Source organism: Piliocolobus tephrosceles, chromosome 21 (assembly GCF_002776525.5).
Source record: "Piliocolobus tephrosceles isolate RC106 chromosome 21, ASM277652v3, whole genome shotgun sequence".
In the NCBI taxonomy this organism is placed as follows: Eukaryota; Metazoa; Chordata; class Mammalia; order Primates; family Cercopithecidae; genus Piliocolobus; species Piliocolobus tephrosceles.
In genome coordinates this window covers 45,831,031-45,847,951 of record NC_045454.1, presented here as the reverse complement: position 1 = coordinate 45,847,951, position 16,921 = coordinate 45,831,031, and the positions used below count along the sequence as shown (strand labels likewise).

Below are 16,921 nucleotides of genomic sequence, written 5' to 3'. Positions count from 1 at the left end.
GAGTTGAGATCTGAAGGAAAATAACATAGTTAAAGCTCTTGACTCTGGAGTCAGAGGGTCCTGGGTTCAAATCTCGGGTTTGAGAGATCTTTGACAAGTTATAACTCCTCTGCAAGTCTCAGTTTCCATTTTGTTGGTGAATGGAGGGAGGGAGGGGAATTCCTACTTTACAAGGTTGACATGATAATGAAATTACACTTTGTTGTCAATGTGCCTAGCACAGTGCCTGGTACATGATGGTTGTGATGGCTGTTATACGGCAGACTGGGAAGAGATCCTAAAGACTGAGATTTGCTTCACTGGAGGCAGGAAGTGGAAGCTCCTTTATTGGGTGCAATGAAAGAAGGTGTTGAGAGATGGGAGATAGATGTTGATGGGAAAGAAAAAGAGAGAGATGGTGGGAAGGAGGGAGAGAGAATGGTACGCATTAGGCAGTTAACTTCTCTTTATTGCAGAGAAAGGGGGGAAATTAGGATTTTCTAGGCTGTCTGCAACTCAGCAAAAAGGGCTGTGATGACTGGGCAGCATTGAGCAACTCTGACTCCACCTTCCCCTCTTCCCACACCTTCTGGTTACCGAAAACCCAGGGTGTAGAAAAGCTTCTGTCATTCTCTTTGAATGACAGAACCACAGCATAATGCGTGGCTTCAACCTGCTCCTCTTCTGGGGTGAGTGTGAGGTTGAATGGGGGGCTAGGGGAGGCCTGGGTTGGAAATAGGCTTCAGGGGAAATGGGAGGGCCATGGATGGTCCAGCCAAGGATCGTAAGTCCAGTCTGGATGCCGCAAACACCTTCATTCGGGGAACCTTTAACAAAATTCCATTGCCCAGGGAAGTCCATCTGTCAGATTAGATTTTTCTCAATAGTCATTCATTTGACCTGTGTTTCCTGAGCACTTCCTGTGTCTTAGGTGCTGTTCCAGGCACTAGAGGATATAGCAGTGAGAAAAAAAGACTAAGTTCCTCCACTCTTGAGGCTGATGTTCTAGTGGGTAGGAGCAGACGGGAAAGAAGGCACAAACGATCATAGCCCACTTAGCACTGCTGTAACTTCTTTAAACATAGAATGTATCCAATTGTCACAACATTTCTATGACATTGGGTCATTATTAGTCCTATTTTGCAAATAAGAAAGCTGAGGCAAAGGAGATAAAATAATTTTCCCAAGGCCACTTAGTCAGTAAGGGCTAGAGGCAGGATTTCAAGCCAGGCAGTCTGACTGCAGAGTCTGTAAGCTTTTCCACTACACTATGTTGCCCCAAATTATAAGTAAACATAGGAATTTCAGGTAGTGATAAGTGCTATGAAAGAAGTTGTTACAGAATGTGGTTGGGGGTTATGTTGAAGGGAGAAGTCTGGGGTTGAGGAGGGGCAATTCCAGCTGAGTCCTGAAGAATGAGATACACCCTTCCTGTGCTCTTATTTCTCTTTCTTCAGGGGTCAGTTTGTCTCAACCTTGTTTATCTTCCATGTTTCTGGTTTTTCTTCTATGTCTTGTGTATTTTGGTCATTGGATCACATTTAAGAATGGAGGATATCGGGGACATATTGTAAGTAGCAAGTATGGATTTCCTCTGCTGTTGTACAGTGGATCTGAATCCCCTATTTTAACAAGGAGGAAACTGAGGCACAAAGAGATTGAATAACTTCCTCAAGGCCACACAATCATTAATTGGTGAAGCCAGATTTTTAAACCCAAGCATTTTGACTCCAGACATGGTATGCCTAAACAGTATGCCGAATTGCCTCTAAAATAATTAATGAATGAGCAGAAGAATTTTTGTTAGAAATAATAGATAGAATTTGGGAGTTTGGATCTGTGGGACCTGTTGACCGGCAGGCTACATTAGAAGAAATAGGTGGCCTGTGGGCATCAAATGTAGGAATGTAGAGTTGTTATTTTGGGGTGCTGGCAATGGTATTAACCGTTAACACTCCTTATTCTGCCCTGAAGCCAATCAGCAAAGAGTTGTGATGATGATAGTGATGATAATGATGGTGATGATCATGATGGTGGTGGTGATAATAGTGATGATGAAGATGGTGATGATGATGGTGATGATGATGATGATGACGATGATGATAATGGTGATGATAGGGATAATGAAGATGATGGTGGTGATGATGGTGATGATGGTGGTGATGATGGTGATAATGTTGATGGTGATGATAATGGTGATGATGGCAATAATAATGGTGATGATGATGATGGTGATGATGAAGATGATGATGGTGATGATGACAGTGATAATGATGGAGATAATGATGATGGTGCAGGAGACCTAAATGCTGCAGGGCTGCATTGCCTTTAAACATTAAAAAATGGGCTGGGTGCGGTGGCTCATGCTTGTAATCCCAGCAGTTTAGGAGGCTAAGGCAGGCAGATCATGAAGTCTCAGATCCAGACCATCCTGTCCAACATCGTGAAACCCCGTCTTTACTAAAAATACAAAAATTAGCTGGGCGTGGTGGCATGTGTCTGTAATGCCAGCTACTCGGGAGGCTGAGGCAGGAGAATAGCTTGAACCAGGGAGTTGGAGGTTGCAGTGAGCCTAGATCACACCACTGCACTCCAGCCTGGCGACAGAGCAAGACTCTATCTCAACAAAAAAAAAAAAAAAAAAAAAAAAAGAAAAGAAAAAGAAAAGAAAAATGAACTGCCCTACCCTGTCATGAAATTTTAAGACTATAGACACACTGTATATCTATATATGTATTTTCTGTATATACATATGTATCTTATACATAAAAGAGTAAGCTTAAAAAAATCTCTTCCTGAGAACCAAGTTTGGGTCCTTTGGGGGAGATATCACCGCTTTTGAGAATGCAGGCTTTAATGTATAGTTTTGAGAATCAACTGGAATTTTTTTTTTTTTTTTTTTTTTTTTTTTTAGAGACAGGGTCACCTAGGCTGGAGTGCAGTGGCATGATCTTGGCTCACTACAGTCTCAATCTCCTGGGGTCAAGCAATCCTCCCACATCAGCATCCTGAGTAGCTGGGACTACAAGGGGTCACCACCACCCAGCTAATTAAAAAAATTTATTTTGTAGAGACGAAGTTTCACTGTGTTGCCCAGGCTGGTCGCAAGTGAGCCTCCCAACTCAGCCTCCTGAGTAGCTGGGGCTAAAGGCATGTGCCACTATGCTCAGATAATTTTTGTATTTTGTAGAGATGGGGTTTTGCCATATTGCCCAGACTGGTCTTGAACTCCTGGGCTCAAGGAATTTACCCACCTTGGCCTCCCGAAGTGCTGGGATTACAGGTGTGCACCATAGTACTTAGCCTGGAACTACTTAATCAAAAAGAAAAAGAAGATAAAGACAGACAAAATGAAAAGCAAAAACAAAGTGCAGAAAACCAGGAATGGTCATTGTTAAACTTATGCAAAATAGTGTATGTTTGTTCCTTAACTAGGTTTTTCATCTAGCCTCTTCACACCTGTTTCTGTGGGGCCAAGCCAGGAGTAATTTTGCAGGTTGAGCCCAAAAGGTTTTCTTTTGGTGGTTCATGGTGTTTTCCTTTTCTCTCTTCACAGGCTGTTGTGTTATGCACAGCTGGGAAAGGCACACAGGACCCACACTGAAACCAGCGACAAAGGGTAAGCTGGCCAGAGAGAATGCAGATGCCGGAAGGGGTGGAGAATATTTTCTCCCCAGGAAATCTTCCAGGAAGCTGAGCCTCATCCAGATGCTTGCTGGGAGCTAGTTAGTGGCAGAGCAAGGGTTAACATGCAGGTCTCCTGATTCTCACTTCAGGATCTTTCCTTTGTACTTAGAATTGCTGTGGGATCTCAGATAAGTCACGTAACCTCCCTGAACTTCAGTTTCCCAAGCTGTGAAATACAGATAGCAATAGGGATGTCGTGAAACTTAACTTCAAAGAGGTAGCTTTGGAAACCACCTGATATATATATATATATATATATACACACACACAGTGTGTGTATATAATGTAGTATATTTTTAATATTAAAATGTATATTTAAATATATAAAATATATCTACTATATATTTATATACATTAAATACATGTGTTATATATTATTAATATATAAAATTATTATATATTTTATTAATATAATATATGTTTTATATATTGTTTATATATAAAATATATTTTATAAATAAAATAAAAGCAAGGAGAGAATGAGGAGGAGGAAGAGGAGGAGGAAAGGGAGGGAAAAGAAGAGGGCATCAAGAAATTGTAAAAATGTAGAACCAACCCAAATGCCCATCAGTCAACAAGTGGATAAAGAAACTGTAGGCTGGGCACACTGGCTCACGCTATAATTTCAGCGCTTTGGGAGGTCGAGCCAGGCAGATCACTTGAGGCCAGGAGTTCAAGACCAGCCTGGCCAATATGCTGAAACTCCCATCTCTACTAAAAATGCAAAAATTAGCTGGGCATGATGGCACGTGCCTGTAATCCCAGCTACTCAGGAGGCTGAGGCAGGAGAATTTTATATATAAAATATATATTATATAATAATATATAATGTATTATATAATAATATAACAACATATGATATATAAAATATTATATATTACATAATAATAAATCATTTATATAATATATTATATAACATTAATATATTATATTAATATAACATTAATATATAATATTCATATATTAATAATATATAACACATTATATATTAATATATAATGTATAATGTAATACGTGATTAATATATAAAACATATTTTATATATTATTAGTTGAGTGTGGTGGTGCGTGCCTGTAGTCCCAGCTACTTGGGAAGCTGAGGCGGGAGGATCACTTGAGCTTGGGGGTTCGATTCCTGGTCAGGGAACCAAGAAATGTAGCAGGAGTAGTAGTGGTCTCCTTCCTTATTGCTATGTTGCCTAGGCTAGTCTCAAACTTCTGGGCTCAAACAATCCTCTCACCTCAGCCTCCCAAATTGTTGGGATTACAGGCATGAGCCACTGTGTCCAGCTGGCTCCTGAAATATTTATAGGGACTTTTAAGATATCTTTTTCCCCATTCACATCTTTGCTTTCTGAGAACTCAATCAACCAATCTGGTAATTAAAGAGTAAACATTACTGTTTTGCTCTCATTGTGTGTCTCGTGCTAAAGCATCTCCAGTTCTCCTAAATGAGATGAAATCTTTCTCAGAATGGGTTGGGGGTAGTCACATCCATATACGTGGAAAAGAGAAAATTCCATTAAAACATTTTCAAAAAGGTTATCTTTGATAAAACGGCCATCATTATTATTGATCCCAGAAAGCCCTTGGAGGGTGGGGAAGAGGCTGTATTAATCTTTATACCTCTGGAACTCAGCCAGGGTCTGGAAGCATGTAGGCAAGTAACATGGGTAAATAAAAAAAGGAATAGACTGGGCATGGTGGCTCATGCCTGTAAACCCAGCGCTGTGGGAGACCTAAGCAGGTGGATTGCTTGAATCTATTGTGTCATTCTTATGCCTTTGCATCCTCATCGTTTAGCTCCCATTTATGAGTGAGATCATACAATGTTTGGTTTTCCATTTCTGAGTTATTCACTTAGAATAATGGTCTTCAGTCTCATCCAGGTTGTTGCAAATGCCATTAATTCATTCTTTTTTATGGCTGAGTAGTGTTCCGTCATATATATATATATATATACATGTGATGTGTGTATATACTGTGATATATATATACACAGTATATATATATACTGTGATATGTGTATATACAGTGATATATATATATATATATATATCACAGTTTTCTTTTTTTTTTTTTGAGATGGAGTCTCGCTTCATCACCCAGGCTGAAGTGCAATGCCACGATTTCAGCTCACTGAAACCTTCACCTCCTGGGTTCAAGTGATTCTCCTGCCTTGGCCTCCCAAGTAGCTGGGATTACAGGCATGTGCCGCCACACCTGGCTAATTTTTGCATTTTTAGTAGAGATGGGGGTTTCACCATCTTGGCCAGGCTGGTCTCAAAGTCCTGACCTCAAGAGATCCGCCTGCCTCGGCCTCCCAAAGTGCTGGGATTACACGTGTGAGCCACCATGTCCGGCCTAGTTTCTTTATCCACTTGTTGATTGATGGGCATTTGGGTTGGTTCCATATTTTTGCAATTTCTCAATGTCCTCTTCTTTTTCCTCCCTTTCTTCCTCCTCTTCCTCCCCCTCCTCCTCTCCTTCCTTTCCCTCCTCCTTTTCCTCCTCTTCCTCTTTGTCTTTGGGGGTCTTTAAAAATTAAATTATCCTTTGGAAGTTAGTAATGAAGACTGAATTTAAACAGAGGCAGGATTCTGACAAACCCACTTTTTTGACGATAATAAACCCAATGCTTTATTTAATCTGTATAGTAACAGAGAACACATCTAAAGTATGGTAAACAACACTACAGAAAAAAAATGTGCTGGTTTAAAAACCTTTCTTTACCCTGTTTTGTATGTTTGTTTCTTTTTCCTCCCATGCTTGCATTTGATAAAAGAGCTATTATTTTCCTGCATTATGATAAACTTTAAATTTATCCTGATATGGTTTGGCTGTGTCCCCACCTAAATCTCATCTTGAATTGTAGCTCCCAGAATCCCCAGGTGTCAGGGAAGAGACCCAGTGGGAGCTAATTGAATCATGGAGGCAGGTTTTCCCATGCTGTTCTGGTGATAGCATCTCGTGAATAAGTCTCATGAGATCTGATGGTTTGATAAAGGGTAGTTCCCCTGCACACGCTTTTGCCTGCTGCCATGTAAGACGTGCCTTTGCTCTTCCTTCACCTTCCATCATGATTGTGAGGCCTCCCCCGCCAAGCTGAACTGTCAATCAATTAAACCTCTTTCCTTTATAAATTACCCAGTCTTGGATAGGTCTTTATTAGCAGCATAAGAACAGATGAATACAATCCCAACTTACTTTTTTCTGAAAATTATTTATGTTCTATTGTTTTTTTAAGACATGAGCTGTCTTTCATAGATTTTTTTTTTTTTTTTTTTTTTTTGAAATGGAGTCTCACTCTTGTTCCCCAGGCGGGAGTGCAGTGGCACAATCTTGGCTGACTGCAACCTCCGTCTCCTGGATTCAAGCGATTCCCTTGCCTCAGCCTCCTGAGTAGCTGGGATTACAGGCACCCGCCACCATGCCCGGCTAATTTTTGTATTTTTAGTAGAGATGGGCTTTCACCAGGTTGGTCAGGCTGGTCTTGAACTCCTGACCTTAGGTGATCTGCCTGCCTCAGCCTTCCAAAGTGCTGGGATTACAGGCATGAGCCACTGTGCCTGGTCCCTTTGTAGGATTTTTTAAAAAGGGCTTTATTGAGATGGTTGGGAAAATTTTTTCAAGGAAGTGATGTTCCAGTGGACTTAAAGGAGGGATGAATTGATGTTACCCAGGGCAAAAGGGCAGGGTGGGATACAGCATGACTGATGGCCAGAACAGTGGGTGCAAAGGTCCTGAGGTTGGAAAGAAGTTGGGGGACCGAGCGAAGGTGAGTGTGACTGATGGCACAGGGCAGGAGATGAGATGGGGAGCTGAACAGGTACCTAGTCCCACAAGACTGGGTTGTTATTCTGGACTTGGGTGGGTTTCAGTTGTGAGGGAGAGGGCTAGAGGAAGAGGATGATGGAAAACTCACAGCATTAAGAGACCACAAGTGATAAAATATCGAAAGTCTGCATAGAGAAATGTTGCCTCTGCAGATGAAAGAGGAAGCTGGAAATGAGAAGAGAGATGCCATCTGAGGCCTCATGCAGGGAAGGGAAATAAACAAGGCACATTATAGGAGCAAAGAACTTAGATCTCAAAACTGAGTGTGTAACACAAACAGTGAATAATGTCAGTCACAATAATCCATTCCTTCTATTTTTATGATACTTTTTAGTTTTTCCATACTACCAATGGATGTTGGCATTATCGTTGGTTCCTGTCTTTTCACTCCTCACAACCAATCCACTGGCAAATTTTGTTAGTGTTACTTTAAAAAAAAAAATCTGAATTGCACTCCCTCCATTGGTCCCCTCTGCGTTGTATCCACTGACATTGTTCATCTGGACAAGTGCAGTCCCCCGTCCTCGGTCAGTTTGTTTCTGATCTTCTATAGTTCGTCTTCCAACCAGTGGCCAGAAGGCTCATGTTAAAACCTTATGCTGTGTCCCTACTCTGCTCTAAATCCTCCCATGACTCCCATCTTTCTTTGGTACAAAGCCCAAGTCTACTATTCATAATAGCCAAGAACCCACAGACCCTACTTTGAGTAGCAAGGGTCTAGGGTCTTCGAGGTACATTATTACATTTGATTGGTGGCTGTGTCAAGTTTCCTAGGGCTGCTTAAAATGACAGAAATTTATTCTCTTGAAGTTCTAGAGGCCAGAAGTGTGAAATATAGGTATTGGCAGGGCCAGTCTCTCTCCAAAGGCTCTAGGGCAGAATCTGTTCCGTGTCTTTTTTTAAGGCTTTTGTTATTACTGGCAATCCTTGATGTTCCTTGGCTTCTAGACATATCACTCTGATCCCAGTTTCCTCTGTTGCATGGCACTGTCCCTGTGCACGTCTGTGTGTCTCTTCTCTTCTTATAAAGACACCTGTGGCCCACCCTACGCCAGCACTACTTCATCTTAACTTATATCTTAATTAAGTCTACAAAGACGCAGTTTCTAAATAAGATGAAATTCACAGGTACCAGGGTTTAGGACTTTAACGTATCTTCTGGGAGGAACACAGTCCAACCCATAACAGCCACCTCCACCCTTGTATGCTGGGCTCCCTTGCAGCCTCACTCTAATGCTCTAATCTTGTCTAAACTTTTCTTTATACAACGCCTAGATAATAACTGTAGAGACAGTACCATGTGCCCATCTCATGCCACCTGCACCAGCACTGTGGACAGTTACTATTGTGCTTGCAAACAAGGATTCCGGTCCAGCAATGGACAAAATCACTTCAAGGGTCCAGGAGTGGAATGCAAAGGTGAGTTCACATCCCCTCAAACCCTCCAGCATTTGGCAGGAAAATCAAGTAAAAGCTGGCTGGGTATTGAATGTAGGTACTCCCCCACCCCCTTTTTTAAAATCTGGTTTAATAAACTATACCTTTTAAGTGGAGCATTAGGCCATTTCTGTTCAAGGTTAATATTGATATGTGACGGTTTTGTTCCTGTCACAGCGTTACTAGCTAGTGTTGCTAGCAAATTTGACTTACTTATTTCCTTCCTTCCTTTCTTCCTTCCTCCCTCCCTCCCTCCCTTCTTTCCTTCCTTTCTTCTTCCCTACCCTTCCTCTCTCTGATTGTGTAAATAAATTCCTGGTCACTGTAAAATTTCATGGGTGGTTGAGTTTCCTCACAATATGGTGGCTGGATTCCAAGGATAAGCATCCCAAGAGAACAGGTGGAAGGACATGATATTTTTATGACCTAGTGTCACTTCCACCATAGTCACAAGCATGCTCAGATTCAAGATGGGGACATACATTCCATTGCTTGATGGAAAAAGTACCAAAGTCACATTTAATGAAGTGCATATGGAATGGGAGATATTGTTTTAATAATTTTTTTTTTTTTTTTTTGCAAAATACAGTCTTCCATGTAGTATAAGCAAATTTGTAACTCTAACTCTCTGTCTAGATGTTGATGAATGTTCTGAAAGCCAGCCCTGTGGTCCTAATTCAGTCTGCAAAAACCTGTCGGGGAGGTACGAGTGCAGCTGTTTACATGGTTTCTCTTCTCCCACTGGAAATAACTGGAAACCAGGAAAGCCGGGCAATTTCTCCTGTACTGGTAATGCTCTCAGACTCCCAGGGATGGGTCTTGGGTGGATATCTATCAGTGGGATGATTTCATGTGTTTCTAAACTTAGGCACCCAATTTCTTATCTGCTCACCCTCTTCCACTGCTTCTCAGATATCAATGAGTGTCTTACCAGCAGGGTGTGCCCTGAGCATTCTGACTGTGTCAACTCCATGGGAAGCTACAATTGCAACTGTCAAGTTGGATTCATCTCTAGAAACTCCATCTCTTTATTATTTACCTACTTCATTAATTAAGGGTCATCTCACTGGAAGACCATGTGAGAAAGGGATTTTCTCATGTAGGGATGAGAAAATTGGGGCTCAGAGAGGTAAAAACATATGGTTGCCTATATCTTTTTCTCTATCCCTTTACTTTGGGCCTGTGGGTGTCTTTACATGTTAGGTAGGTCTCTTGTAGGCAGCACATGATTAGGTCTTTTTAAAAAAATTTTGTATCTAGTTTAACAATCTATATCTTTTAAGTGGAGCATTAGGCCATTTCTGTTCAAGGTTAATATTGATATTTGAGGATTTTGTTCCTATCACAGTGTTGCTAGCTAGTTGCTTTGTGATCTCAATTGTGTAATTGCTTTATAGGATCTGTGAACTATATGCAAATGTTAAATGGAAATGCTGGGATTTGAACTCCTATTGAGGACCTATTATAAGCCAGATAATGGCATCAGAATATGATGGGGTGAATTGTCTCCAGATTGATATTTCCCCCAGGGGGCATTGGCAAGATCTGGAGATATTTTTGATTGTCACAACTGGTGATAGTGGGGAGAGGTGCTGTGTATGCTACAGGCATCTGCTGGGAAGAGATCAGAGATGTTGCTAGACATCCTATAATGTACAGAAAGGCCCTCACAACCAAGAATAATCTGACCCTAACTGCCAATAGTGCTGAGGTGAAAAAACCCTACTTTGGGGCTGGGTGTGGTGGCTCACATCTGTGATACCAGCACTTTGGGAGGCCAAGGTGGACGGATCACTTGAACTTGGAGTTCAAGACTAGCTTTGCAAACATGGTGAAACCTTGTCTTTACTAAAAATGCAAAAAATTAGCCAGGCATAGTGGCAGGCACCTGTAATCCCAGCTACTCGGGAGGCTGAGGCAGGAGAATGGCTTGAACCTGGGAGGTGGAGGTTGCAGTGAGCTGAGATCATGTCATTACACTCCAGCCTGGGCAACAGAGCAAGACTCTGTTTCAAAAAACAACAACAACAACAAACACACAAAACCTATTCTGGGGAGATTCTACAGTCCAAACTTCAGAACTTTCCCCTAAAAGCTATTTGAATTAACACTTGAAAGTTATCTTTAATCAGCCAGGCATGGTGGCTCCTGCCTGTAATCTCAGCAGTTTGGGAGGCCGAGATGGGCGGATCATGAGGTCAGGAGATCGAGACCATCCTGGCTAACACGGTGAAACTCCATCTCTACTAAAAATACAAAAAATTTAGCTGAGTGTGGTGGTGCGTGCATGTAATCCCAGCTACTCGGGAGGCTGAGGCAGGAGAATGGCATGAACCCGGGAGGCGGAGCTTGCAGTGAGCTGAGATTGTGCCACTGCACTCCAGCCTGGGCGATAGAGTGAGACTCCATCTCAAAAAGCAAAAGACAGTGATCTTTAATCTTTTCTCTCCCTCCACATTAGAGCAGTCATCACACCTTGGGGAATCTACCTGCTAAATATGTTTTGAGACTGGGTGTGGTGGCTCACACCTGTAATACCAGCACTTAGGGAGGCTGAGATGGGAGAATCGCTTAAGACCAAGAGTTTGAGACCAGCCTGGGTAACATAGTGAGACCCTGTTTCTCTAAAAAATTTAGAAAATTAGCTGGGTGTGGTGGCATGTGCCTGTAGTCCCAGCTACTCAAGAGGCTAAGGTGGGAGGATCACATGAAACCGGGAGGTTGAGGCTGCAGTGCACTGTGCTTGGATCACTGCATTCCAGCCTGGGTGACAGAGCAAGAACTTGTCTCAAAAATAAATATATAAATAGATATGTGTTGAATTCCTCCATTCTTTTCCATCCTTGGTTCAGGCTTGATCATCACTGCAGCAGCCTCCTCTCTAGTTTCACCTTTTTCAGTCTTATTCCCTCCAATCCATCCTCTACACTGCAGCCAGAATGTCCTCACCAAGAAACAAGGGCTCTATCTTCCTGTGTCTAGTGCATTGTTGTTCTCCACATTCATTTACAGGGATGGTGACTCCATTGAGAAAGGCAAGGAGTGATCAAGCCCTCATTATATCCCCCTGGCTTAGTTTAAGAGATGTTTGAAGTCATCTCTGCCTTTGCTACTCCATTTGTAGCGGTGAGCTATCACTGGGTAACAAATCATCCTAAAAATTAGTGTCTAAAAACAACTACCATATATTTAGCTCTTGATTCCATGAGTGGACATTTTAAGTGGTCTATTCTAGCCAGATCTTTTGGTCTCAACTGGTCTTGTTCTTGTGTCTGCAGTCAGCTGATCTTGGCTGGACTTTTGTCTTATTGCCTCTCCAAACAGGTGTGAGCCTCATCCCCATGGTTGGGAATGGATCACCCCACTCTGTCCATCTTCCAGCCCAGGTGAAAAGGGAGAAGAAGTGTAGAGTATGCTGTTTCTTTTCAAGGGCATGACCAGATGGTGCACACATCACTTCTATTCATTCTCCTTGGCCAGATTGTCACCATGTAGCCACACCTAGCTGCAAGAGAAGTGGGAATGCAGTCCTCAACTGGATTGTTATACTATTACAAGGAGGAGGGAATGGGTCTCACATGTCTGGGCCTCATCTGGGATGATTCATTCCTCTGCCATTTGGTCTTTTGTTCTTCATTAGGCTAGTCAGGGGCTTGTTCGTGTGGCAGAGGTCAGAGGCCCAAGAGAATGAACAGAAGCCAACAGGTCTCTTGAGGCCCATGTTTGGAATTAGCACCTCATTACTTCACAGTCTTCTATTGGTCAGTGCAAGTCATAGGGCCAGCTGTATTTAAGGGGTAGAGAAAGAGACTCCACCTCCTAGTGTAAGGTATGGTAAAGTCACATGGCTTGCAATCTACATCTTGGGGTGTATATACAGAGAGAAGTAAAGGACTATGGCTACTTTTGCAATCTCTGATAATTATGTTTTGAAACTATTTGCCACCCTTCTGCTTACACGCTAGTGGCTACAATTTGTTCTCATGGCCATGCCTACTGCAAGAAGGGGCTGGGAAATATGCCCCACTGTGTGCCTGGGAAGAAGGCGGGAACATGGATATCAGGGAGCATCAGCCCTGTCTGCTGAAAATCAACACTCAGAGTGAATCTCCTATTTGTTGTCTCTACTCCTTGCTTTCTCATTTACCTTGACCTGGATTTCTTCTTCCACCTGTCAGATGAGGATGAATGTGCCGATCCAAGAACTTGCCCAGAGCATGCAACTTGTAATAACACTGTTGGAAACTACTCTTGTTTCCGCAACCCAGGATTTGAATCCAGCAGTGGCCACTTGAGTTTCCAGGGTCTCAAAGTATCGTGTGAAGGTAGATGGGGATGTCTTCTGAGAAATCAGGTCCAAGGCTGTTTGCAAAGACAGCAGTGAGGGAATTGGGGTGGGTCTTGGTTGAGTTTGAGACTTTCATCTGCAAATCTGAAGCCAATAATCATTCATTCACTCATTCATTCACTCATTAAAGAAATACCTCCTGAGCACTTACAATATATGAGGCACTATTCTAGGCACTGGGGATATAGCAATAAATAACATCTCCAGATAACATCCCATTGGGGCTTAGGGCTTCCACATAGGAATTTGGAGGAGGGGCACCATTCAGTCCATAGCACCCATGAACGAACAGCCTGTAAGTGACAGAGCCAGGCTATGAACCCAGAATGTCCATGTTCTCAACCCCTCCACTCTGTGGAGGGTTTTTTTGTTTTTTGTTTTTCTGTTTGTTTGTTTTGTTTTTGTTTTTGTTTTTTATGGAGTCTTGCTCTGTTGCTCAGGCTGGAGTGTAGTGGTGCAATCTCGGCTCACTGCAACCTCTCCCTCCTGGGTTCAAGCAATTCTCCTGCCTCAGTTTCCCAAGTAGATGGAATTACAGGCATGTGGCACCACGCCCAGCTAGTTTTGTATTTCTACTAGAGACAAGTTTCACCATGTTGGCCAGGGTGGTCTCAAACTCCTGATCCCAGGTGATCTGCCTGCCTCAGCCTCTCAAAGTCTTGGGATTACAGGCATGAGCCACTGTGCCCAGCCTGTTTTTGTTTTTGAGATAGAGTTTTGCTCTATCGCCCAGGCTGGAGTTCAGTGGCGTGATCTCAGCTCACTGCAACCTCTGCCTCCCAGGTTCAAGCAATTCTCCTGCCTCAGCCTCTTGAATAGCTGGGATTACAGGCATGTGCCATCATGCCTGGCTAATTTTTGATTCGGGGCAGACAATCCCCAAAGTGGGGTTTACCTCACAAGGGTTCTTGGCTTGGCCCAGGAAAGAATTCAAGGGCAAGCCAGTGGTAGAAGAAAACAGCTTTACTGAAGAGGCAGTGTTACAGTTTTGTAAGTGTTGCAGCTCCTGCAGAGCAGGGCTACCTCACAGGCAGAGAGCAGCAGCTCAGGGCAGTTTTGCAGTCATTCTTATACCGACTTTTAGTCATATGCAGATTAACAGGTGGTTTCTGCAAACATTTCTAGGGAAGGGGTAGTAACTTTTGGGTGTCCGGGTCATTACCATAAAAAGGGGAAGTAACTCCCCAATGTTGCCATGTCAATGGTAAACTGACCTGGCACACTGGCGAGCATGTCTTACGGAAAGCTGCTTCCACTCTGTCCTTGTTTTAGCTGGTCCTCAATCTCGTCCAGTGTCCGAGTCCCTCCTCTGGAGCTGAGTCCTGTTTCCTACCTCATTACTAGCTGAACATAATAGAAATTTATCACTCTCATAACAATTCAATATGGATATACCTGGCCAGTGGGCAGCTTTTCTCCACGCGGTGATAAAGGAATTCAATCTCTCTCCATCTTTTGGTTCTTGCATTCCTTAGAGCCTTGGAGTTCCTGGTTTTAGCCAGTTGAAGTGAAAGAGGGAGGAGAGAAGTTACACCCACTTCTTGACCACTTTGTCCCTGAAATGACATATATCATGGCTCTCATATTCCATGAGTGAAAAGTAGTCACATGACTTCACCTAGATGCACAGGGTTCTGGGAAATGTAGTCCCTGGCTGGGGTGCCATTTTCTAGTGAAACATGACTCCATATTTTGCAAAGGGAAGTAAGATTTTGTTGGATCACTGACCAACTTGACTCCACACCCATTCTATACCCCACAGATACTGATGAATGCACTGAAATGTGCCCCATCAATTCAACATGCACCAACACTCCTGGGAGCTACTTTTGCACCTGTCACCCTGGCTTTGCACCAAGCAATGGACAGTTGAATTTCACAGACCAAAAAGTGGAATGTAGAGGTGAGCAGAGGGTTTGATGGACAATCCAGAAAAGACATTTCTCTTTGTTCTTCTGGGTTTCTTGATATTCTCCAGTTCTTTGCAGATATTGATGAGTGCCACCAAGATCCATCAACATGTGGTCCAAATTCTATCTGCACCAATGCTCTGGGCTTCTACAGCTGTGGCTGCATTGCAGGCTTTCGTCCCAATCCAGAAGGCTCCCAGAAAGACGGCAACTTCAGCTGCCAAAGTAATCATCTCTTCGTATGTGTTGGCAATGGAATCTGTTTCTGACTTTGACTGGAAAATTCTCATTCTACGCAAAGCTCAGGATCTTCCTCTTACTGTTGCCTCATCCGCATATTCTGTTTCTTTTCTTCTTCATCCATTTCCTCTTTCAATAAATGATTTTTGGAGTACCTATTAATTAATAAATTAGTTAGTTAAACAGGCCCCTGCAGTAGGCGCTGAAGATTTGGTCCTAAATATCATAGGCATGATTCTTGTCCTCTTGTAGCTTACAGTCTAGGGAAGGAGCCAGAAAACACACACACACACAATTATTTAATTGTAACTATGAATAAAACAACAAAGAAACATAGTGTGCTTTGAAGTGACTAATAGGATATTGATTATGCTCCAAGCAAACAGTTAAGCAGAAACCTGAAGGAGGAGAAGGACTGCTCTAGAGGAAGAATGGAGATCATGCTGTTCTGGGTTATAGCAGATGCAAAGGTCCTGAGGCTCACACCAAATGAGGACAAGGGGAAGTGGCATTAGACATATCTGATGAAGTGGACAGAGGTCAGATTCTGCAGGGTCTTGGTGGCTTGTGAAGAATTTTGAAAGGGCTGGATGCAGTGACATGCCTATAAACAGCACTTTGGGAGGCCAAGGTGAGAGGATCACTCGAGGCCAGGAATTCAAGACCAGCCTGGGTAACATTGCAAGACTCTGCCTCTACAAAAAATAATGATAAAAAATTAGCCAGATATAGTAACATGGGCTTGTAGTCCTAGTTACTCAGGAGACTGAGGTGGGAATATCACTTGAGCCTAGGAGATCGAGGCTGCAGTGAGCTATGCTCATGCCACAGCACTCAAGCCTCGGTGACAGAGTAAGACCCTGTCTTTTTTTTTTTTTTTTTTTTTTTGACGGAGTCTCCCTCTGTCACCCAGGCTGGAGTGCAGTGGCGCTATCTCAGCTCACTGCAACCTCCATCTCCGGGTTCAAATGATTCTTCTGCCTCGGCCTGCCGAGTAGCTAGGATTACAGGTGCCCCCACCACACCCAGCTAATTTTTGTATTTTTAGTACAGACAGGGTTTCACCATGTTGGCCAAGCTGTTCTTGAACTCCTGACCTCGTGATCTGCCCACCTCGGCCTCTCAAAGTGCTGGGATTACAGGTGTGAGCCACCGTGTCCTGCCAACCCTTTCTTTTAAAAAAGAATTTCAGAGTCCTTTTCCCCCTCAAGAATAACGGGGAAGGCCGGGCGCGGTGGCTCAAGCCTGTAATCCCAGCACTTTGGGAGGCCGAGACAGGCGGATCACGAAGTCAGGAGATCGAGACCATCCTGGCTACTACGGTGAAACCCCGTCTCTACTAAAAAATACAAAAAACTAGCCGGGCGAGGTGGCGGGCGCCTGTAGTCCCAGCTACTCGGGAGGCTGAGGCAGGAGAATGGCGTGAACCTGGGAGGTGGACCTTGCAGTGAGCTGAGATCTGGCCACTGCACTCCAGCCTGGGC

General features: G+C 43.2%; 1 protein-coding gene across 4 annotated transcripts in view; it reads left to right on the top strand.

The window, feature by feature from the left end:
* Positions 1-543: 543 nt before the first annotated feature.
* The window catches only part of ADGRE1 (adhesion G protein-coupled receptor E1), a 58,824-nt gene continuing 42,446 nt past the window's right edge, over positions 544-16,921 (top strand). Inside the window, exons 1-8 of one of the 4 annotated variants that reach the window (XM_023186716.3) lie at positions 545-668; positions 3,536-3,598; positions 8,778-8,921; positions 9,576-9,728; positions 9,852-9,962; positions 13,109-13,264; positions 15,050-15,190; positions 15,276-15,422. In XM_023186716.3, coding sequence (XP_023042484.2) covers positions 638-668; positions 3,536-3,598; positions 8,778-8,921; positions 9,576-9,728; positions 9,852-9,962; positions 13,109-13,264; positions 15,050-15,190; positions 15,276-15,422 — 946 coding nt within the window. In that variant the 5' untranslated portion in view covers positions 545-637. Of the gene's footprint in view, positions 669-3,535; positions 3,599-8,777; positions 8,922-9,575; positions 9,729-9,851; positions 9,963-13,108; positions 13,265-15,049; positions 15,191-15,275; positions 15,423-16,921 lie in introns of all 4 variants that reach the window. The other 3 variants (XR_002725281.2, XM_023186714.3, XM_023186715.3) reach the window with 3 other exon arrangements.